Source organism: Mobula birostris, chromosome 7, assembly GCF_030028105.1.
Source record: "Mobula birostris isolate sMobBir1 chromosome 7, sMobBir1.hap1, whole genome shotgun sequence".
Classification (NCBI taxonomy): Eukaryota; Metazoa; Chordata; class Chondrichthyes; order Myliobatiformes; family Myliobatidae; genus Mobula; species Mobula birostris.
In genome coordinates this window covers 44,293,041-44,316,237 of record NC_092376.1, presented here as the reverse complement: position 1 = coordinate 44,316,237, position 23,197 = coordinate 44,293,041, and the positions used below count along the sequence as shown (strand labels likewise).

The 23,197-nt window shown below is 41.9% G+C and overlaps 1 protein-coding gene across 7 annotated transcripts in view; it reads left to right on the top strand.

Annotated features, from left to right (window-relative positions):
- Positions 1 to 15,021, top strand: part of tnfrsf19 (tumor necrosis factor receptor superfamily, member 19) — an 89,693-nt gene extending 74,672 nt beyond the window's left edge. For 6 of the 7 annotated variants that reach the window (XM_072264311.1, XM_072264309.1, XM_072264310.1 and 3 more), the window contains exons 6-10: positions 2,762 to 2,926; positions 6,546 to 6,671; positions 8,757 to 8,859; positions 9,859 to 10,279; positions 13,924 to 15,021. In XM_072264311.1, the coding sequence (XP_072120412.1) occupies positions 2,762 to 2,926; positions 6,546 to 6,671; positions 8,757 to 8,859; positions 9,859 to 10,279; positions 13,924 to 13,935 (827 nt within the window). In that variant the 3' untranslated portion in view covers positions 13,936 to 15,021. The remainder of the gene's footprint in view (positions 1 to 2,761; positions 2,927 to 6,545; positions 6,672 to 8,756; positions 8,860 to 9,858; positions 10,280 to 13,923) is intronic. The other variant, XM_072264308.1, reaches the window with a different exon arrangement.
- Positions 15,022 to 23,197: the final 8,176 nt, after the last annotated feature.

Below are 23,197 nucleotides of genomic sequence, written 5' to 3'. Positions count from 1 at the left end.
CTAGATCTCTAACATTACCTAGCTCTCTGAACCTTTTGTAAGCTTTTCTTTTCTTCTTGACTAGATTTATTACAGCCTTTGTGCACCATGGTTCCTGTACCCTACCATCCTTTCCCTGTCTCATTGGAAGACAGAACTGCAGAACTCCACACAAGTATCCCCTGAACATTTGCCACATTTCTTCCGTACTTTTCCCCGAGAACATCTGTTCCCAATTTAAGCTTCTAATTTCCTGCCTGATAGCCTCATAATTCCCCTTATTCCAATTAAACGCTTTTCTAACTTGTCTGTTCCTATCTCTCTCCAATGCTATTTTAAAGGAGATAGAAATATGATCACTATCTTCAAAATGGTCTCCCACTGAGAGATCTGACACCTGACCAGGTTCATTTCCCAATACCAGATCAAGTACAGTCTCCCCTCTTGTCGGCTTACCTACATATTGTGTCAAGAAACCTTCCTGAACACACCTAACAAACTCCACCTCATCTAACCCCCTTGCTCTAGGGAGATGCCAATCGATATTTGGGAAATTAAAATCTCCCGTCACGACAACTCTGATATTATTACACCTTTCCAGGATCTGTTTCCCTATCTGCTCCTCGATATCCCTGTTACTATTGGGCGGCCTATAAAAAACACCCAGTAAATTTATTGACCCCTTCCTGTTCCTAACGTCCACCCACAGAGACTCCGTAGACAATTCCTCCAGAGCGTCCACCTTTTCTGCAGCCGTGACACTATCTCTGATCAACAGTGCTACACCCCCATCTCTTATGCCTCCCTCCCTGTCCTTTCTGAAACATGTAAAACCCAGCACTTGAAGTAACCATTCCTGTCCCTGAGCCATCCAAGTCTCTGTAATGGCCACCACATCATAGCTCCAAGTACTGATCCACGCTCTAAGCTCATCTGCTTTGTTCACAATACTCCTTGCGTTAAAATAGACATATTTCAAACCGTCCGTCTGAGTGCGTCCCTTCTCTATCACCTGCCTATCCTCCCTCACACACCGTCTCCAAGCTTTCTCTATTTGTGAGTCAACCGCCTCTTCCCCAGTCATTTCAATTCAGTTCCAACCCCCCAGCAATTCTAGTTTAAACTCTCCTCAGTAGCCTTAGCAAACCTCCCTGCCAGGATATTTGTCCCTCTGGGATTCAAGTGCAACCCGTCCTTTTTTACATGTCACACCTGCTCCAAAAGAGGTCCCAATGATCCAGAAATCTGAATTCCTGCCCCCTGCTCCAATCCCTCAGCCATGCATTTATCCTCCACCTCATTCTATTCCTATACTCACTCACGTGACCCAGGCAGTAATCCAGAGATTACTACATTTGCGGTCCTGCGTCTCAACTTCCTTCCTAACTCCCTGTAGTTTTTTTTCAGGACCCTTTCCCTTTTCCTACCTACGTCATTGGTACCAATATGTACCACAACCTCTGGCTGTTCTCCCTCCCACTGCAGGATATCTTGGACATGATCTGAAACATCCCGGACCCTGGCACCTGGGAGGCAAATTACCATCCGAGTTTCTTTCCTGTGTCCACAGGATCACCTGTCTGATCCCCTAACTATAGAGTCCCCAATCACGACTGCCTTCCTCTTCCTTTCCCTACCTTTCTGAGCCACAGGGTTGGACTCTATGTCAGAGGCACGGCCACTGTTGCTTCTCCCAGGTAGGCTGTCCCCCACAACAGTACTCAGACAGGAGTACTTATTGTCAAGGGTTACATCCACAGGGGTACTCTATAGTACCTGACTTTTCCCCTTCCCCCTCCTGACTGTGATCCTCTTGTCTGTCTCCCGTGGCCCCAGTGTGACCACCTGCCTATAACTCTTTTCTATCACCTCTTCACTCTCCCTGACCAGACGAAGGTTCTTCAAGCTGCAACTCCAGTTCCCTAACGCGGTCCCTTAGGAGCTGCAGCTTGACACACCTTGTGCAGATATGGCCGTCCGGGAGGCTGGGAGACTACAGGACCTCCCACATCTGACAATGAGCACATAAAACCAGCCTCACACACATACTTCCTTTCTGCAATTAACACAGGTAGACCTACCTCGCCTCGTTACTGCCTAAGCCCATTGAGCCAAAGCCCTCTCATTCCGCTGCCTGCTGGATATGGCGGTCTTTTAAGCTTTTCTCACTCTGCTGGCTGACATCATGCACCTGTGCAGTCTTGCCTCTCTTTTACCCCGAGTAGTAAAATGCCTTTGCTCCGGAAATCCATAGCTGTTCCTCTCACAGCCTTCTTGCTCTGAATTTGTGACCTGAGCAATATTTATATCTCAGTCAAGTTAAAGAACAAACCATCCGGTCACTGTCATGTCTCAGTTTGCTGTGCAGAGTTGCAGTACATCCAGCATTTTACAATTTCTTTCTGATTTCCATTACCTGCAACCATTTGCTTTTCATATTTCTGTCTGTGAGAGTTTCTTTGTGCATATTGGCTGTTGGGTTTCCAACACGGCAGTAGCGACTATGAAATCTGAGGTAAAAGTAAAAAATACTGGATACAGCTGATCAGGCAGAATGTGTGGGTAGATAAATAGAGTTAATATGTCAAATCTGACAGAGGGTCTCTGACTCACTTACTACATTGTTGCCCAATCTAGTTGCTTCGGCCCTGAATAGAAGAATTGCTTCATTCTCTATAGTTCAGAATACAAATCAGATTAGGTGTGATTTATGGCTGAAGTGTGGGATTCCAAATTTTTGAGATCACTTCTGACACTAATTTCCATTTACTTTTGCTTTTAGGTAGTGCTAGAGTGAACTTGGTGAAAATCTCATCAACGTCCTCCAGTCCTCGGGACACGGCATTGGCTGCAGTGATCTGCAGTGCTTTGGCCATGGTCCTGCTCGCTCTCCTTATCCTCTGCATCATCTACTGCAAGAAACAATTTATGGAGAAGAATCCCAACTGTAAGTTTCTGACCTGAAATGACCCTCTATAAACGTATGGCCTGGTGGGGAATGGAGTCTGCAAATCAGAAACAAGAGCTAATTCCTGAGTAAAATGCTGAAGGAACTCAGCAGATCAGGCAGCAACAATGGAGGGGAGTAAACAGTCGACATCTTGGGCCAAGACCCTTCAGAGGGACTGGAAAGGAAGGGGAAAGAGAAAGGAGTACAAGCTGGCAGGTGAAAAGTGAGCTCACATGAGGGAGAAAACGGGTGGGTGGGGGAGGGAGAATGAAATGAGAAGCTGGGAAGTGGTACGTAGAAGAGATAAAGGGCTGAGGGGAGAAAGGGAAGGAGGAGATGTGACAGAGGGAGGTGACGGACAGCTGAAGAGAATGGTAGGATAACTCTTCATGGCTAAAGTTGATAAAACACCGTTGTGTCAAATACAAGGATAAATACTGCTACTTTTCAATGAATATTTATTGAATTCTACTACTGATTCTGAAAAGTACTGAATTCTGTAATGTATCATTATAGTCAAATAGACTGCACATCAATGTGATTGGCTAAGCAATAACATGCAGAAAAGCAAGGGGAAGGTTGGCTGCTGCTGATCATTTGGAAGCTGCTCTCCAGTTAAAATTTGCCTCATCTTTTTACTCCAAACACATGGAACCTAGATATATTCTGCAAATGCAACACAATATGGCACTGGAACAGGCCCTTCAGCCCACAATATCTGTGCTGACCACTTTGCCCAATTTAAACTCAGCCCATTGGACTGCACATAGCCTGTATCCCTTCATTCCCTACCTGTTCATGTGTCTGTCTAGATGCCTCTTAACTGTTGCTAGACCTTACCTAAGATTCAGGGTAGCTCAACACTGGCAAGGTCGGTATAACTACAGTTCCACAGTCCTATCAGTTGTGGTCCGAGTGTCAAGGTACATGATTAAGTGAAATAAGAATGGCTGCTGCCAAAAGATGCCAACATCAAACTGACAACCCATGCAAAGTTAGTTTGATCAGCTTTTTGCCATGTAAAAGAGTAGTGTGGGCTGCATTAATGACTATCATCCAGTATCAATCATATCTACAGTGATGAAATGCTTTGAGAGGTTGGTCATGGCTAGCATCAACTCCTGTCTCAGCAAGGACCTGGACCCACTACAATTTGCCTATCGCCACAATAGGTCTACAATGGACACAATCTCAATATCTCTTCACGTGGCCCTAGATCACATGGAGAATACAAACATCTATGTCAGGATGCTGTTTTTTAACTATAGGTCAGTGTATAACACCATCATTCCCACAGTCCTGATCAATAAGCAACAGAATCTGGGCCTCTGTACCTCCCTCTGCAATTGGATCCTTGCATCAGTGGATTGATAATAAAACCTCCTCGCTGACAACTAACACTGGCACACCTCAGGGAAGTGTGCTTAGCTCACTGCTCTACTCCCTCTATACCATGACTGTGTGCTAGGTATAGCCCAAGTGCCATCTCTAAATTTGCTGATGACACAACCATTGTTGGTAGAATCTTAGATGGAGGTGAGAGGATGGACAGGAGCGAGATATTTCAGTTAGTTGAGTGATGTTGCAGCAACAACCCTGAACTCAACGTCAGTAAGATGAAAGAGCTGCTTGTGGACTTCAGGAAGGATAAGACGAGGGAACATAAACTAATCCTCAGGGAAGGATCTGAAGCAGAGAGAGTGAGCAGTTTCAAGTTCTGGGTGTCAAGATCTCTGAAGATCTAACCTGGTCCCAACATATCAATGCAGCTATAAAGGCGGCAAGACAGTGGCTATATTTCATTAAGAGTTTGAGGAGATTTTGTTTGTCACCTAAAACACTTGAAAACTTCTACAGGTGTACCGTGGAGAGCATTCTGACAGGCTGCATCACTGTCTGGTATGGGGGGGGGGGGGGGTGGGGGAGCTGATACTGGACAGGACCGAAAGAAGCTACAGAATGTAGTAAAATTAGTCAACTTCATCTTGGGTACTAGCCTCTGTATCCAAGACATCTTCAAGAATTGGTGCCTCAGAAAGGCAGTGTTCATTATTAAGGACCCCCATCACCCAGGACATGCTCTCTTCTCATTGTTACCATCAGCAAAGAGGTATAGAAACTTGAAGGCACTTTTTCAGTGATTCAGTAACAGCGTCTTCCCCTCTGCCATCCGATTCCTCAATGGACATTGAGCCCATGAACACTACCTCACTTTTTAATATTATTTCTGTTTTTGCACTACATATATACTTACTGTAATTGATTTTTTTTCTCTATATTATCATGTATTGCATTGTACTGCTGCTGCTAAGTCAACACATTTCATGACATAGGCTGGTGATAGTAAACCTGATTCTGATTCTGTAATGATTTTCACTGGCTAAAGTCAGGCACTTTTTATCACCATTGCAAAGCAATATTGTAACAAGAGGTGTGAAGGTGTGATTAATACAATTTTCCTGTACAGACATATCTGAAGAGCTTCTAAAAGGAGCAAGTAGTCGGGCTTCAGCTGAGTATACTCCTATCTATCTAGTCCTCAGGGTTCTATAATGTCATTACAACTGTAATATATTGGTGTAGTTAAATTATCTTCTTGTGAATGGATTAAATAGAAAATATATTTTATTTCCCAGTCTTTCATTGAACCAAAAAGTTAACAGCCCTTTTCCAGCAGTGAGAAAAATAGAACCTCTTCTCATTGCACTGACATCTACAATTGGATTTAAAACTAACCATAAGCAGCCACTAATTTCAAGTACAAAGATACAGACCACACATAGACAGCAGCTTTATTATATCATTTCAGAATATGTTGTGAAATTTAAAGACTGATCTGGAAGGCAGATGACCTGTCTAGTGATTGAATCCAGGCCTGGTGGAAAGGACTCTTAAACTTTAAAAGAAGTGTTTGTCATGAAGAAGGAATGTTTTCAATTATATTATATTAAGCCTGTCTCTATGTCTGAACAAAGTTCTCAGTGAAGTGACCAATTTCAAATTATCAGCTGTGTTCAGTGGGTTGATACATATGGCATTGATATGCAGAAAGTTTGCAAAGAAACGTTGTCTGTATTTAGCATGAGAACTCATTTACAAATAATTGAAGTGTGCTAGGTTTTAGATGTTCTGAGAATGTTGGTTATGGAGCTGGTTGTTCTTATTTGATTCGTTGATAAACTCCTGCAAAATGTAATGTCCTTGATCTCATTTGGAATACCCCAGGGTTGGATTAAGACAACCATCTACGTATTATTAGTGTATCCTTTACACGGAGATCTTATCTACAATGCTAATATGAGCACAGAATCTCAAATGTTTCTAATTTCTAGTCCCTGTTAAATATTTGGTTTTTCTTAAAAATCATGAGTACCATCTAATATGCTAATTATATTTGAAAAGAAAAGATTAAAACAGCTCTAGTCATGCAAGAATATTTGTAGTTTGAATCATTGTTTATCTCAAAAAAAAAACTTCTGTTAACGTGGGTGTAGAAAAACCAAGGTCACCGATACATCCAGTACCTGTGCTCGGAAAGAGGGTGTGGCTACTGAAACAGTATGTTGAGAATTACTGAGATCTGCATCAAGCACCATTCTTTTTATTTTGCTATTAGGGTCAATGAGGCTACAGGATGCTCAGTTCAATAGAGCTGAACTATCTTCACTTGACAGGCAGAGGATTAATCTGAGTCCACACCGAGCTTGTGCCTACTGTCAGCAAAGTCCAGCACAGACCTGTGGTAAGTGTGAGGGAAGGTGCCCAAGGGCCTGTGTTGTTTCAGGGAACACTGACACCTCCATTGCAGTGGTTTCCCCTTGCTTATACCTCTTTACTGTTTAAAACCGCAGTCACTTTTTATGTGCATTGTAAGAGGAATGCAAAAATAATGAGGATGTTTCCTATAGTGGGAGAGTCTAAAACCAGCGGACACAGTCAGAATAGAGGAGCATCCTTTTAGAACGATGAGGAGGAATTTCTTTAGTCAGAATGTAGTGAATCTGTGGAATTCCTTGCCACAGATAGCTGTGGAAGTCAAATCTTTATGTATGTTTAAGGCAGAGATTGATAGATTCTTGATTGGTCAGGGCATGAAGTAATATGGGAAGAAGGCAGGAGATTGGGGCTGAGAGGAATATTGGATCAGCCAGGATGAAATGGTGGAGCTGACTTAATGGGTCAAATGGCCTAATTCTGCTCCTATATCATATGGTCTCACAATAGGATTGCAAGCAGCACAGCTTAAATTGGTTTTCGTGCATCAGTCATGACTGTTTTCTTTCTATTCATTTCAATTTGATGGAAAATTATGGGGTTTACTAAATTCTAAACAAACTTAACAAACCTAACAATAAATTTAAGTAATATCATTAATACAATTATGCTTGTCCAAAGTTAAACGCACACTCTTTAGTGATAATTTGACAAGACATAATGTAACTTCTGTCACTGGTTCAGTTGTACATCCTAAAAATATATCAAAATTAGAGGCTTCCCTTGTGTTTTACCTTAAAATGAAAGATGTTCCACGTACTGTGACTGCCTACAGATTAGCAGTCTCTGCAGTTTTATATTTCTGGCCAAAGAAGTCCGCCTAACAGAGCATAATCTTCGAGTGACTGAGGGATTATGTAAAGTACAGAGACTTGAGTCATCTACACGGATTCTTACAACTCTGAGGAACTAAATTAGCTTATGTCGAAACATTAAAGCACACAGTGAAATGCATTGTTTGCGTCAATGACCAGCACAGTCTAAGGATGTGCCAGGGCAGCCCATAGGTGTCGCCATGCTTCTGATGCCATCATAGCAGTCCCACAACTTACTAACCCTTACATCGTTAGAATGTGGGAGGTAACTGGAGCGCCAGAGGAAATCCACACGGTCATGAAGAAAGTAAGCAAACTTCTTATAGAGAGTGGCGGCCATCAAACCCTGGCTGTAAAGCATTACGCTAACCACCATGTTGCTGTGCCACTCCTATTCAAAGAGGAAATAAAAACGAGCTGATTTCAGTGAGGCACTAGGTATGTAACAAGAGAAGCAGAGACTTCAGGTGTAGAAGCAAGAAATGGAAAATGATTTAATATCATGGTTGTTACTGTGCAAGCATGCTCTGGTGGTAGCTGTGAGATGGCATAACTTAATTCTTTATATAGATTGGGATGAGTAACTAGCTAGCTTGTGTCAGATGATTTTTGTGAGCAAAGTAAGAACAATTTTTGGGATAGTTTCCTGTAAGAGTATGTCATTGAATCAGCTTTGGGCCTGGCTGGATTAGACAATGTAACAATTATGAGCCATATTTACTTTGTAGCATAAAAAAATCATCTAATTGTTTATAATAGTGTTCAAACTGGTGTATGGGAGAGGGAAACATAAAATCTAGATTTATATCAATTGAGTTCCCTGTAACGAGACAGAGATAGCCCAAGGGCCATTGCAGACTAATGCATCTGTTAATGGATAGAATTATCTGACTATCAGATGGGGATAATCAAAAATTAATGTGCGGTACCAAGCCAGTTCATAATCCAGAGAGGCAGCAGCTCTGAGTGCCAGAAAAAAGCTAAAGATACAGGATCAAACTACAGGGAAAACTCATCACGTGGAAAAGCTAGCACAGATCCTGGGAAAGATACAAAGACAAAGACAAAAGTAGTAAGGGCGGAACATGAGGAGAAAAGAGAATCAGCACAGTACTTTTTTTAGAATTCTCTAAGAAGGTGAACAGGAACATGGTGAGCCCCCAAAATGAACAGCATGGATGTTGTTGTCTCCACTTCGATTCATTTCCTCCCTGCAGTCACTGGATTTTTTCTTTCAGGTCCTGTTCACCTGGTTCCGTCTTGTTGCTTTGATGACACCTGCAGTCTGGAGTACAGTAGTGAAAGCTCTTTCCCTCCAAGTGCGTCAGAGCATCTGAAAAGGTAAGTGCAGGAAGTACCTCGTGTCCAACAGCAAGCTGCTTTACCAGCTCTCACACAGTTCACCACAGCAACAATTAACAGTCTGCTTTTACAGTGCTAACTGGTTAGTCTCAGATTGTTTTGACTCATTCGATCATGGCTTAGAGCAGGGATTCCCAACCTTTTTTATGCCGTGGACCCCTACCATTAACTGAAGGGTCCATGGGCCCCTGGTTGGGGACCCTGACTTTGAGTCGTATTGCTTTCACCCTGTGTTCTTGCGTTACTAGTATGTGGAAAACCTACCTTCAGTTCACAGAGTGCCATGTTGTGTTACTCTTTGTCTAGTCGCATAAACAGACCTAACGGGCATTTCATACTGCATTGCATTTGGCTTGTCTTCACATTGCTTTTTCATCATTCCCAGTCTCTAGCTGCCACCATGCACTGAGAATACTCGCATCTTCCCCTATTCTTCACGCATTTCTGCCTGTTATTCCTGCCACTTAATACCATGCCAAAGCAAGTTACTCTGCCTGAAGGAGTGAAATTATAAACAGGAAAGGAAAATAATTTTTCTCTGTCTAACTGTCCCATGAATAAATTGACAGGTTGACCTTTTCAACTCATTGCAGTGGCAATTCTGCCCTCACCCTAACAGAAATATTTCCTCTCCCCAATCTATCTGTCTCCCAGCTTTACAGTAATCCAAATCTATTTCCTCTCTTTTCAAATGGTGACAGAGGGTCTTCCATCTGAGATGTTTCTCTGTTTCTCTCTCCACAGCTGCTGCCTAACCTGCTAAGTGTTTCTTCACTTTCTGCTTCTACTTACAATTTCCAGTATGTGCAGTTATTGAATTTTCATTTACTGTTGCACAATATATTGTATTTTACTCAAGAAACTAAGCATATCTTATCACAAGATATTTGATGCCCTGCACTGTTGAGTCACTGGTTTACCAGCTAGTCTTTATCAACCACCCCTTGCCAACTGTAACATGCTTTCTGTCTCACTCAGGAACAAGGACTGTGGTCGCGATGTACTGCCTTCTCTCCTTGACATCTTTACACCCTCTTTTGATAGTGATGTCTCAGAAGCTTGGCCTCTGATGCGAGATTCCAACTGTAGCAACACCGCTTCTTCTTGTGAGTCTCTGCACCCCTCAGACATTGAAACTTCTCCCGAACACATCACTGCCCGTAGCCCTAATTTAGAAGCCTCGATAATCCTGCCTTCAGATACATGTCCAAAGGAAGGGGAGGCATCTGAGTTGCTTTGTCTGCAGTCCTTTCCAGTTGAGACGGAAGAAGCTAATGTAGAGGGCAAAAAGCAAGAAGGTTCTGAACATCTCGAAGATCTCCCAACAGCAAACTATGGAGGTGAAGAGCAGAGCCAAATGCAGTGCAGTGTGGAGCAAGTTCCAAAGGAAGATAGAGGGGTAAGACATAGTGATCAGTTGAATGTCACCTATGTTTCATTTAAATCTTTAATCATCTATATAATAATAACATCGATCAAACATCAGTAAATTTGGGAATCTATGACTTCGCAATACAGGTCGACCTTCACTCATCCGACTACCTGTAAACCGGTTCCTTCAATAATCCGGCGGTGATTATGCTTAATGTGATCCTTCTGTAATTCAGCATTTTCACTAATCTGGCACATCTCAGGTCCCAATGGAGCCTGATTAGTGAAGGTTAGCTATTGCTTAATGTGATCCTTCTGTAATTCAGCACTTTGACTAATCCGGCACGCCTCAGGTCCCAATGGTGCCAGATTGGTGAAGGTCGACCTGTACTCACGTAAGGTAGGGTAATTTGTTATATAAGGAGAGGCTAAGCAGATGGGGTCTGCCGTTTAGAAGAATAAGAATCTTATTGAAATATAAAAGTTCTTAAGGGTTCATAGTAGGATAGGAATCAAGATGTTTACACTAGTGATAGAACCTTGAATGAAGTGACATTGTTTTCAGATAGATTTCAGCACAAGTAAATTTCTAAGGCTCATGGAATGCAGGAGGTCATGACCAATTGGACAACACTTGTTGAACCAGTATTGCAGGGGGTATACAGCTGAAGAAAGAATTGTCACTTGTCTGTAAACTTCACAGTACAATTATTCCTGCATTGCTGCTTACTTTTTCTGTCAATAGATTTTCAGGTCATCTTGGCCTGTTGTGTTTTACCGATGGAGAAGGAAATGAAATCAGAAGGAGCGCACTCTACTCAGCAAGACAGGCAGCATCTATGGAGCGGAGTGAACAGTTAATGTTTCAGGATGAAACTTTTTATCAGGATGTGATGAAGGGTCTCAACCCAAAATGTCAGCTCTTTATCCCCCTCCATAGAAACTGCCTGTCTTGCTGAGTTCCTCCAGCATTTTGTGTTGTGTTGCTCAGGATTTCCTGCATCTGCAGAATCTCTTGTGTTTATGAGATCAGAAGGAGATAGATTTGGATTTTCTAAAAGTTTAACTTAAGGATCACCAGGGATTAAATTATATGTCGCAATAGGGGAGGCAACTGCAACAATCAAAATGATGATGATCTATATGGATATTTTTGACAGGTGTAAAATTCAAGCAACAGTTTTCTGCTTTTGAGTACTTTGAATATTAATATGAATGTTCTTTGACAGAGAAGGAGTGACAATGTGAGACAGCAGCTGGTGATGTCTCTTGTGGGTGGAAAATGGTAAAAATGGAAGCTGGCAGTTTAAATCTGAAATTAATAGCCAACATTTCCTGCACAAGGAAGCACAGACATTGCCCTGACCACAACCTGAGCACAGGGAATCCATGAGTTAAAACACCAGAAATAGCCAGACGCCTGCTGCCTTCTTATCACACTCCCATATCTACATGCACAGATAGACACAGTCAGGTGGAAAGTTTCATCAAACTTTATGCTGATTGACTTAATTTAAACAGAAAAAGAATATTGTTTTAATTATATATTTAATTTGTGAAAATAAAAAAGCCCAGCAGATTTGTCAATATTATTACGAGTGACACTTACTATAAATAGGATCAATACAGATTTCAAAACTTATTTAAGCATACAGAGTTGTGTTTATATTTGAGCTATGTACACCAGTATGGGTTATCATGTTACCAACCACAAAAATAATTCTTCTAATAGTACTTGACAGGTTGAAGCTTGATTATTGTTTCTAACCTGGAGGAAATCTCATTACCCTGATCTGAAAGTCACGGAATTCTAGGAGAGTTCTAAAGTCTGTATCGGATTTATTAAAGTGAAATTTGGGATCTGTTTATTATGAAATAGTGAGTGGTGTATTTTATTCCAAAACTCAGACTTCTCATTTAATTATTATTGCAAGGTGCACGTTTGGACAAATCATTTTATTTTGATCACAAACAAGAGAAAATCTGCAGATGCTGGAAATCCAAGTAACACACACAAATGCTGGAGGTACTTAGCAGGCCAGACAGTATATATGGAAAAGAGTACAGCTGACAATTTGGGCCGAGACCCTCAGTAGGACCCTTCATTTTATTTTGAGGCAGAATTTGTTCAATTATGTGAATATATTATCAGGTCTCTTTGAAACAACAGAGCTTTTTTTAAAATTTGATTTGCAGGATATGGGCATTGCTGGCAAGCTTAGCAATTATTACGCATCTCTCAATGTCCTTGAGAAGTTGGTGAACCATTGAACAGAGGTTTATAAGATTATGAAAGACATAGAGAATGTAGACAGACAGTACCTTTTTCTCCCCAATGTCAAAATATCAAATACCAGATGGAATGCATTTAAGATGGGGTGGGGGGGGGGTAATGACAAAGGAGCTGTGAGCTGCAAATGTTTTAAAAAGATGGTGGGTGCCAGGAATGCACTGTCGAGAGTGGTAGAAGAGGCTGACACACTCAAGACTTTAGGGAGACATTTAGATGGGCAGAGGAATGTGAGGAAAATGGAAGAATATGGACATTGTGTAAGCAGAAGAGATTAGTTGTTCATTTGATTACTAATTTAGTTCGGCACAACATTGGGGTCAAAGGGCTTGATCCTGTGCTGTACGATTTTATGTTCATTGTAGTCTTCTGACTAAGGAAGCCTTGTAGAAATGCCACACTACTAAGATTTTGACCTCTGAACCCCTCAAACATCTGCAATCAGCTTTCTTTGTGCAAGGTGTGACTCCAGTCATTACAGCATTTCCTTCCAGATATCAGTTGACTTTAGTTTTACCAAGACTCCTATTTGCCAAACCATGCAAATAGTGCCTTGCTATCAGAGGCCATCACTTTACCCTCTCCTCTGGAATTGAGCTCATGGTCAACGTTTGAATCGAAGTTCTTATCAAGTCTGCAGTAAAGCAGAAACCCAAATTGGGCATTAGTGAACAGGTTATTGGTGAGGAGATGCCACTTGATAGCATGGTCATTGACACGTTGAGTGTGTCACTAGGTCTGTTGCAATTTCAAATTTATATAAAGTTGGCGCATCAAACTCTGTCTGGAAGTTTAGCCTGAAAAGTTGTCAGTTTTTTATCACATGATTTACTAATGACTATTCTTTATTATTGTATCACCCATGGCTCAGTTGTTAACACTCTAACTTCCAGGGGCTTAATTACAAATATATAAGATGACCTGGCATTCCTGTATGTAAGGGACATCATTCTATCAGAGGTGCATTTTGCTGGACATTAGAGATCCCAGAACCCAACGTTGGAGCAAGAGATGGAAGTTACCAATGTAGTTCTGCCCAGTATTTATCCCTTAACTAAGATCATTCAAAGCAAATTATTAGGAATTTATTGCTTGTGATTACCATGTTTCTTGAGTTATAGGCTGCGCTTCACATGTAGGTTACAGAATATTAGGATGTATTGAATATAAAATATGAAAGACACCAAAGAAATACCTTTAATTATATTGTTAGTATTCCCATGTACAAGTGTTAGTTGTTGGTAACAAGAAAAAAATAGAGGGTGTTTATTAAAAATTCAATGAGTTCAATTAAACACATGACTTTTTTACACTTTGGGTAACAATTTATTTATCTGTATCTTTACTTATTGTTAATAGCGACTTTAACTTTATATTTCCAGAACTCTTTGTAGAATATGACTTGATCATGCCGGAGGAGCATTGCAGTTTTCATCCTTCTAAAGCTGAGGAATATCCCACCAGGGCACGAAATCTCAGAATATTGAGTTTTCCAGCTGAACAATGGCAAATCATGTAATACTTCAGTGTTTTCAGCACGGACAGAAACCACAACCTATTAAATATATGCTTCATTTTAAGCAACAATATACATTTCTGATTTACTTTAACTTTTTTTATGTGAACCATTTGGCACGTTGTTCAAAGCTCGCGGAAGGAATGTTTAAGGCTGCAAAGGTGACGATAAAGAACTGTCAAAACATCTTTGTGCTCAGGCTGCTAAAGGGTTTCTGAAGACAAGTGATGAGTGATCCACGGTTTGGACAGCAACCAGTGAGATAAAGATTGCAGCATTAACCACTGTAGTCACTTATACTACCTGCTGAGGATTATAGACAGTGTTCTTCCAATTGGTTTTGATTTATTAGGTATCCAGATATAAATCTTTGCTATTAAAGTTTTAGAAAATGCAGTTGTACACTTTAATGTTTTTTTAGAAAATTGCTACTGTACATTGTACAGAATATTTCTTAAGTATTAATATTCTCAAATGAAGAAGATAGCCATTCGCATTGTTTTTCACCTGTGCCATTTGACTGCTAGTGTGCTCTGAAGGAAATAATTCAGCAAAATAACTGGCATTAAGAATGATGTGTGTAACCTTCTTACTGAAGGAATCAAGATTGGTTGAGTAGCTGGTAGTGGACTATATATTGGAAGATAGTGACTCTAAGTATTGGAAGAAGGTGGGGAAGGAATTGTATGATCTTTTACTCATTAGTGCATGCTGAGAGTGGCCAAAAGATGTCTGTTTCTCATGCAATGTTCCAGTTCTTGTCAAAGGATTGGAAAACTTTCAGTTGGAACATTTTACTTCAGAAATGATAATTCTGTTTATAAATGCAAGATGAACATTGGCATTCATAGATGAGATGTTAAAACTTGGTTAAAATAGTAGTTAAAGTACTTCTGTGTAGAGTAGATTTCAAGGTATGTTTTTTCAGCTAAGACTATGAACTCAATAAAATCCTATATTTCAATTCCGTATCTCTAGTCTTTCTTTAAGCCAATGATGTATCCTTAATGAAGAATTTCTGTTGCATTATCCATAACTTAGATAGTCATAAAAACAATCATTGTCTTGATGCTACAGTTTGCTGGAACAATCTTACCAGCAGGGGTATTGTGAGTGCCAAATTACAAAGGAAAAGTAAGCAAAAAAAAAACAAGAGTAGGCACTGGAGATTCAGAACCACATTCAGATTTAATATCATTGGCTTACATTGTGAAATTTGTTGTTCTGCGGTAGCAGTACATTACAATATATGAAAATTTTTAAATCTATACCTTACATTAAGAAATATATATAAAAAAGGAGGGGGAGAATCTGTTGAGTGTGTTATCTTCAGGATCCTGTACCATCTCCTCAATGGTAGCAATGAGGGGAGGGCATGTCCTGGGTAACGGGGGTCCTGAATGAAAGATGCTGTCTTTTTGAGGCATCATCTTTTAAAGATGTCCTCGATGCTGGGGAGGCTAGTGTCCATGATGGATTTGGCTGAGTTTGCAACTTTCTGTAGTTTTTACACAGTCCTAGACAGTGGCCCTTCCAGATGAGATGGTGATCCAACCAGTTAGAATGCTTTCCATGGTATACTTGTAGAAAATTGCGAGTGCCTTTTGTGACGTACCAAGTCTCCTCAAACTCCTAATGAAATATAACTGCTGTTCTGCCTTCTTTGTATTTGCATCAATATGTTGGACCCAGGGTAGATCTTCAGAGATATTGACATCCAGGAACTCGAAACTGCTCACCCTTCCTACAGCTGATCCATCGGTGCAAACTGGTGCATGTTCCCTCGATTTCCCCTTCCTGAAGTCCACAATCAATTCCTTGGTTTTACTGATATTGAGTGCAAGGTCGTTGTTGCGACACCTCTCAACCAGCTGATCTATCTCACTTTTGTATGCCTCCTTGTCACCATCTGAAATTCTGCCAATAGTTGTGTCACGGGTAAATTTATAGATGGAAATGGAAAGAGTTTGAACTGAGCCTAGCCACACAGTTGGGGGTGTAGAGAATGGAGGGCTAGAGCACTGCATCCAAAATGGCAGAGGATAGACATGTTTTTGTGAAGCTAGGTACACAGCAGTCCCTGAGGTCCCTCTGGTACTACAATCTTGCTCAGAGGTCTTCAATTTTATTCTTGAGGTACGCCATTTTTTTATTGTCAGTGAGGAGGAGATGTTACTTACGATCCACACTGACTGTGGTCTCCTTATGAGGAAGTCAAGGGTCCAGTTGCAGAAAGAAGTACAGAGGCCCAGGTTTCCCAGCTTGTTGATTAGTACTGAGGATATGATTGTGCTAAATGCTGAGCTATAATTAATATTAGCAGCCTGAAGCAGGTATTGCTATTGTCCAGATGTTCAAAGGCCGAGTGGAGAGCCAGTGAGGCTTCATCTGTTGTAGACCTATTGTGGCGGGTTTATTTCCTTGCTTAGGCAAGAGCTGGTTCTGGCTATGACCAAACTCTCAAAACAATTTATCAGAGTAGATGTGAGTGTAACTGGGCGATAGTTGTTGCGTAAGCTCACCAAGCTCTTCTTGGCACTGGTATGATTGTTGCCATTTGAAGCAATTAAGAAACTCCAACAGCAGCAGTGAGAGATCGAAGTTGGTCAGCACAGGTTTTCAGTGCCCTACTAGATACATTATCAGGGCGTGATGCCTTGCAAAGGTTCATCCTCTTGAAAGATATTGTAACATCCTACACAGAGATCACAGGGTCACCGGATGCTGCAGGGATTCACAGAGGTGGTCTTATTCCCCTCCTTCAAAGTGTGTATAAAAGGCATTGAGCTCATCTGGGAGTGAAGCATCACAACCATTCATGATACAGTGTAGTAGGTTTCGCTTTCAGGAAGTAATGGCCTTGTAAGAAGTAAACCCTGTAAGAGCTGACGTGCATCGAATCCGTCACTAACTTCAAACAGAGTTGCTTTTGGCCCTTAAAATAGCCTCCCATAAGCTGTAGCTGGACAACTGGTACAGTTTTTGATTACCGGACTGGAATGCCATAGATCTTGCCCTCAGCAGACAAACAATCTCTTGGCTTATCCATGGCTTTTGGTTTGGTTATGTCCGGTATGTTTTGAAGGCGCACACTCATCCACACAAGTCTTGATTAATAGACAACTGTGACATATTAGTTAGGACTCTAAGATGGCTCCCTGAATATTGTCTAGTCCATAGACTCAAAGTAGTCCTGTAAGTGCTTCTTCACTTCCCTTAAAAGTACCTTCTTGGTCCTCACCACCGATGCTGCTGTCTTCATTCTCTGACTATACGCTGGGAATGGAAGTACAGCCAGATGATCAGACTTTCCAAAGTGTGGGTACAGGATGGCATGGTAACCATTCCTGATGGTTGTTAACAGTGGTCAAGTGTGTTGGCTCCTCTGGTTCCACAGACGATATTTTGCAGGTAGTTGTTCAAAGACTTCTTCAAGCCGGTCTGGTTGAAATCTCCACAATGATACGGAAGGCAACAGAGTGCGCTATTTTGGACCAATTAAGTGTGACTGTGGAAAAGTGTGTATGGAACCAGAGGAGATAGCAGAGGTACTTAATGAATACTTTGCTTCAGTATTCACTACGGAAAAGGATCTTGGTGATTGTAGTGATGACTTGCAGCAGACTGAAAAGCTTGAGCATGTAGATATTAAGGAAGAGGATGTGTTGGAGCTTTTAGAAAGCATCAAGTTGGATAAGTCACCGGGACCAGATGGGATGTACCCCAGGTTACAGTGAGAAGCGACAGAGGAGATTGCTGAGACTCTGGCAATGATCTTTGCATCAATGAGGACAGGAGAGGTTCTGGAGGATTGAAGAGTTGCGGATGTTGTTCCCTTATTCAAGAAAGGGAGTAGAGATAGCCCAGGAAATTATAGACCAGTGAGTCTTACTTCAGTGGTTGGAAAGTTGATGAAAAAGATCCTGAGAGGCAGGATTTATGAACATTTGGAGAGGCATAATAAGATTAGGAATAGTCAGTCTGGCTTTGTCAAAGGCAGAATCTGATTGAATTTTTTGAGGATGTGACTAAACACATTGATGAAGGTAGAGCTGTAGATGTAGTGTATATGGATTCCAGCAGGGCATTTGGTAAGGTACCCATGCAAGGCTCATTGAGAAAGTAAGGAGGCATGGGATCCAAGGGGACATTGCTTTGTGGATCCAGAACTGGCTTGCCCACAGAAGGCAAACAGTGGTTGTAGATGGGTCATATTCTGCATAGAGGTTGGTGACCAGTGATGTGCCTCAGGGATCTGTTCTGGGACCCTTACTCTTTGTGATTTTTATAAATGACCTGGATGAAGAAGTGGAGGGATGGGTTAGTAAGTTTGCTGATGACACATATGTTGGAGGTGTTGTGGATAGTATGGAGGGCTGTCAGAGGTCACAGTGGGACATTGATAGGATGCAAAACTGGGCTGAGAAGTGGCAGATGGAGTTCAACCCAGGTAAGTGTGAAATGGTTCATTTTGGTAGGTCAGATATGATGGCAGAATATAGCATTAATGGTAAGACTCTTGGCAGTGTGGAGGATCAGAGGGATCTTGGCGTCCGAGTCCATAGGACACTCAAAGCTGCTGCGCAGGTTGACTCTGTGGTTAAGAAGGCATACAGTACATTGACCTTCATCAACCATGGTATTGAGTTAGGTAATGTTGCAGCTATATAGGACCCTGGTCAGACCACACTTGGAGTACTATGCTCAATTCTGGTCACCTCACTACAGGAAGGATGTGAAAACCATAGAAAGGGTGCAGAGGAGATTTACAAAGATGTTGCCTGGATTGGGGAGCATGCCTTATGAGAACAGGTTGAGTGAACTCAGCCTTTTCTCCTTGGAGCAACGGAGGATGAGAGGTGATCTGATAGAGGTGTACAAGATAATGACAGGCATTGATCGTGTGGGTAGTCAGATGCTTTTTCCCAGGGCTGAAATGGCTAGCATGAGAGGGCATAGTTTTAAGATGCTTGGAAGTAGGTACAGAGGAGATGTCAGGTGTAAGTTTTTTACACAGAGAGTGGCGAGTGCGTGGAATGGGCTGCCAGTGGCGGTGGTGGAAGAGGAAACAATAGGGTCTTTCAAGACACTCCTGGATAGGTACATGGAGCTTAGAAAAATAGAGGGCTAGGGGTAAGCCTAGGTAGTTCTAAGGTAAGGACATCTTCGGCACATTTTTGTGGGCCGAAGGGCCTGTATTGTGCTGTAGGTTTTCCATGTTTCTATGATCAAGGAACTGAGCTTCTCCAGTGCCTGACTGATGTTGGCCAGGGGTGGAATGAACACCACTACTTGGAAGATGGCAGAAAACTACCTTGGCAGATATAATGGATGAAACAACCACTAAATGTTTGAGGTTGGGTGACAGCACTGAGACAGAACTGCCACGCATGTGCACCATGATGAGTTAATCAAAGCATACACCACCTCCCCTACTGTTAACAGACTGAGCCATCCCATCTTTGCGGAGAATGATGAAGCCATTGGACTACAGAGCTGCATCTGAAATAGCAGAGGATAGCCACATTTCTATGAAACAAAGTATACAGCAGTCCCTGATGTACCTCTGGTACTATAATCGTGTCCTGAGGTGTTCAGTTTTATTTTCAGGAGACTGTACATTCATCTGCAGGATAGTCGGGAACAGGAGTCAAAAGCCTCTGTGTTTGAATGGTATGTACAGACTGGCTCAGCTTCCACGCTTCTGTTAAAGGGGAACTGCACTTACGACCTGAGTATGCCGGCTGAGGTCTGCCGATACCACTAGATCGAGGCAGGAGATGACAATAAAATGCTCTCAATTTGTTATTTATGGAACTATCAATCTTCGTCACCAAGAAAAGCAGATGTCTAATGATGTTGGGGGATGAATCGCACAAAGCCGAAAACTTTGGACAGAATTCTGTGTGCTGAAATAGATAACTGTTGCCTTTTATTGAAACAAAAGCCATTGGGTAGAGAACATTAGAATACGTATAATGAAACAGCCTGAAACTCAAAATAAAACTGTGTGGCCTCAATGTGCATGCAATTAATATATTTATTTATTTATTGAGACACAGTGCAGAAGAGGCCCTTCCAGCCCCTCAAGCTGTGCCTCCCAGCAACTCCCGATTTAACTCTAGCCTAATCATGGGACAAGTTACAACGACCAATAACCTACCACCCGGAGGATGGTCAATCTGTGGAATTCATTGCTACAGGTAGCTGTGCAGGTCAAGTCATTGAATATATTTAAAGTGGAGCTTAATAGTTTTTTGACTAATCGGGGGATCAAAGGTTACTAGGAGAAGGCAGGAGAATGGGATTGAGAGGGATAATAATCAGCCATGATGGAATAGCAAAGCAATCTCGATGGGCCAAACGGCCTAAGTTTGTTCCTGTGTATGTCACATGGTCTAAAAGATATTAATTGTTCATTACTTGCCTCACCCCTTACAAAATAAGGCAGTCAACTGTGCACTTAGTGCTGGGTAGTCATTTAAAGCATTAGACTATGCAAGCTATAAGAATCCAGTAAATGAAGTGTAGATGAAGTTGAGGACGTGCAGATTAAGTACAAAATAGATCCCCACACCCATTTTCAAGCACTATCCAAATTACCCATAAATGGTACCTTCATATTCAGTGGTGGGCAAATTATTGGAGAAGATTCTTAGAGAACTTATGAGGAATTGAAGAAGCATAGGCGTATTGGGGATAATCAGCCTGGCTTAGTGAGGAGCAGCTCATGCCTGAGGAGACATTGAGGATGTATTGAAGACCATTGGTCTGGGTACAGCTGTAGATGTGGTGGATATGGATTTTAGAAAGGTATTTGATAGGTTTCCCCATGGTATGCTCATTCAGATCATCTGGAAGCATGAAATCCATGGAAAGCTGGCTGTGTGGATTCAGAATTGGCTTGCCTAAAGAAGGCAGTGGGTGGCTTAGATGAAGGGTATTCTGCCTGGAGGTCAGCAACCAGTGGTGTTCTGCAGGGATCTGCTCTGGGACTCCTCTCTTTATGACTTGTATAAATAACTTGAATGAGGAAGTGGAAGAGTGGGTTAGTAAACTTGCAGATGACACAATAGGTTGGGGATGTTGTGAACAGTGTAGAAAGTTGTTATAGGTTACAAAAGGACATTGACAGGATGCAGAGTTGGGCTGAGAAATGGCAGAAGAGTTCATCAAAGAGAAGTCTGAAGACATTCACTTTGGAAGGTTGAAATTAAAGGCAGAATACAGGTTAATTCTTAGCAGTGTGGAGGAACAGAGGGATCTTGGGGTGCACATTCATAGGTCCCTCAAAGATGCCACTCAAGTTGATATGATGGTTAAGAATGCATAGGTATGTTCGTCTTCATTAATTGGGGATTGAGTTCAAGAGGTGCAAGGTAATATAGAGCATAGAATAGTACAGCACAGTACAGGCCCTTTGGCCCACAATGTTGTGCCGACCCTCAAACCCTGCCTCCCATATAACCCCCCACCTTAAATTCCCCCATATACCTGTCTAGTAGTCTCTTAAACTTCACGAGTGTATCTGCCTCCACCACTGACTCAGGCAGTGCATTCCACGCACCAACCACTCTCTGAGTAAAAAACCTTCCTCTAATATCCCCCTTGAACTTCCCACCCCTTACCTTAAAGCCATGTCCTCTTGTATTGAGCAGTGGTGCCCTGGGGAAGAGGCGCTGGCTATCCACTCTATCTATCCCTCTTAATATGCAGCTGTATAAAACCCTAGTCAGAGCACACTTGGAAAATCATGTTCAATTCTGGTTGTCTTATTTTAGGAAGTATGTAGGTGTTTTAGAGAGGGTGCAGAGGAGATTTGCAAGGATGCTACCTGGATCAGAGAGCATTTCTAGAAATGAGGATAGGTTGGGTGAGCTCAGGCTTTTCTCTTTGGTGTGAAGGAAGATGAGAGGCAACTTGATAGAGATGTACAAGAGGCATAAGCCGAGTAGACAGCTAGAGGCTTTTTCTCAGTGCAGAAATGGCTAATACCAAGGGGCATAATTTTAAGGTAATTGGCAGAAAGTATAGGGGGATGTCAGAGTTAAGTTTTTTTTTACATAGAGTGGTGAATGTGTGGAACACCCTGCCAAGGATGGCAGTAGAGGCAGACATTAGGGACATTTAACAGCCTCTTAGATAGGTACGTGGAGGATAGGAAATGGAGGTCCATGTCAGAGGGAAGGGTTAGATTTATCTTAGAATAGGTTAAGAGGTCAGCACAATATTGTGTGCTAATGGTCCTGTACTATGCTGTACTATTTTATGTTCTTTTCTTGAGCATTGCAGAAGCTGCAGTCATCCAAGGAAATGGAGAGTATCCCAATACAATGTTGCTTCACATTCTATTACCTCAGTGCACTTTTGCAGTGAAATGATCTGTATGAATGGTATGCCAGGAAAAGCTATTTATTGTGTCTCAGTATATGTTACAATAATAAACAAAATTACTAATTTAACTTACCAATCCTGACTCAAGCCTTTTTACGGGTGGAAGGACAATGGTGTTAGGAGATGAGCTAATTACCACCAGGAACCAGTCTCTGGCCTAACCTTACCTTGCAGTCACACTGTGGTTATTCCAGCCGAGCTCCAGAATATTAACTGAGGAAACTAAATGATGGAACTGCCATTGGAATTTCATGGGTGGGCAACTGGAAATGGGCCTGATTTCGGTTTTAACAGGTTGCCCAAATGCCCACTCTGTCCAATGCCGTTGTGATGTCAAAGGTAATCACTGCCACCTCACCTCTGGAACTCAGAGCAGTGGCAAGGTCTGGAGCCAAGCTGTCCTGGTGAAACTGGATGATGGAGATTAGTGAGTGTTGCCAATACTTCCGTGGCTTTGCCAGTGATTGAAATTGGCCCCTTTGGCCATTAATTGGCTGGCTTGGATTTGCCCGACTTTTTGTGAACTGCACATACCCTGAGCAATTTTTCATACATTTAGGTCAATGTCAGAATTGCAATTGAACTGGAACGGTATGAACAGAGGCTCAGCTAGTTCTGGAGAGCAGATTTTCAGTATTATCGTGAGGTGACTGTCTGGACCCACATCCTTTGTTGTGTCCAGTTGTCTCGCAACTGGTCTCATCTATCAGCTGCCAACTTGTTCTCCTCCTCCTGCCCCCTTCCCT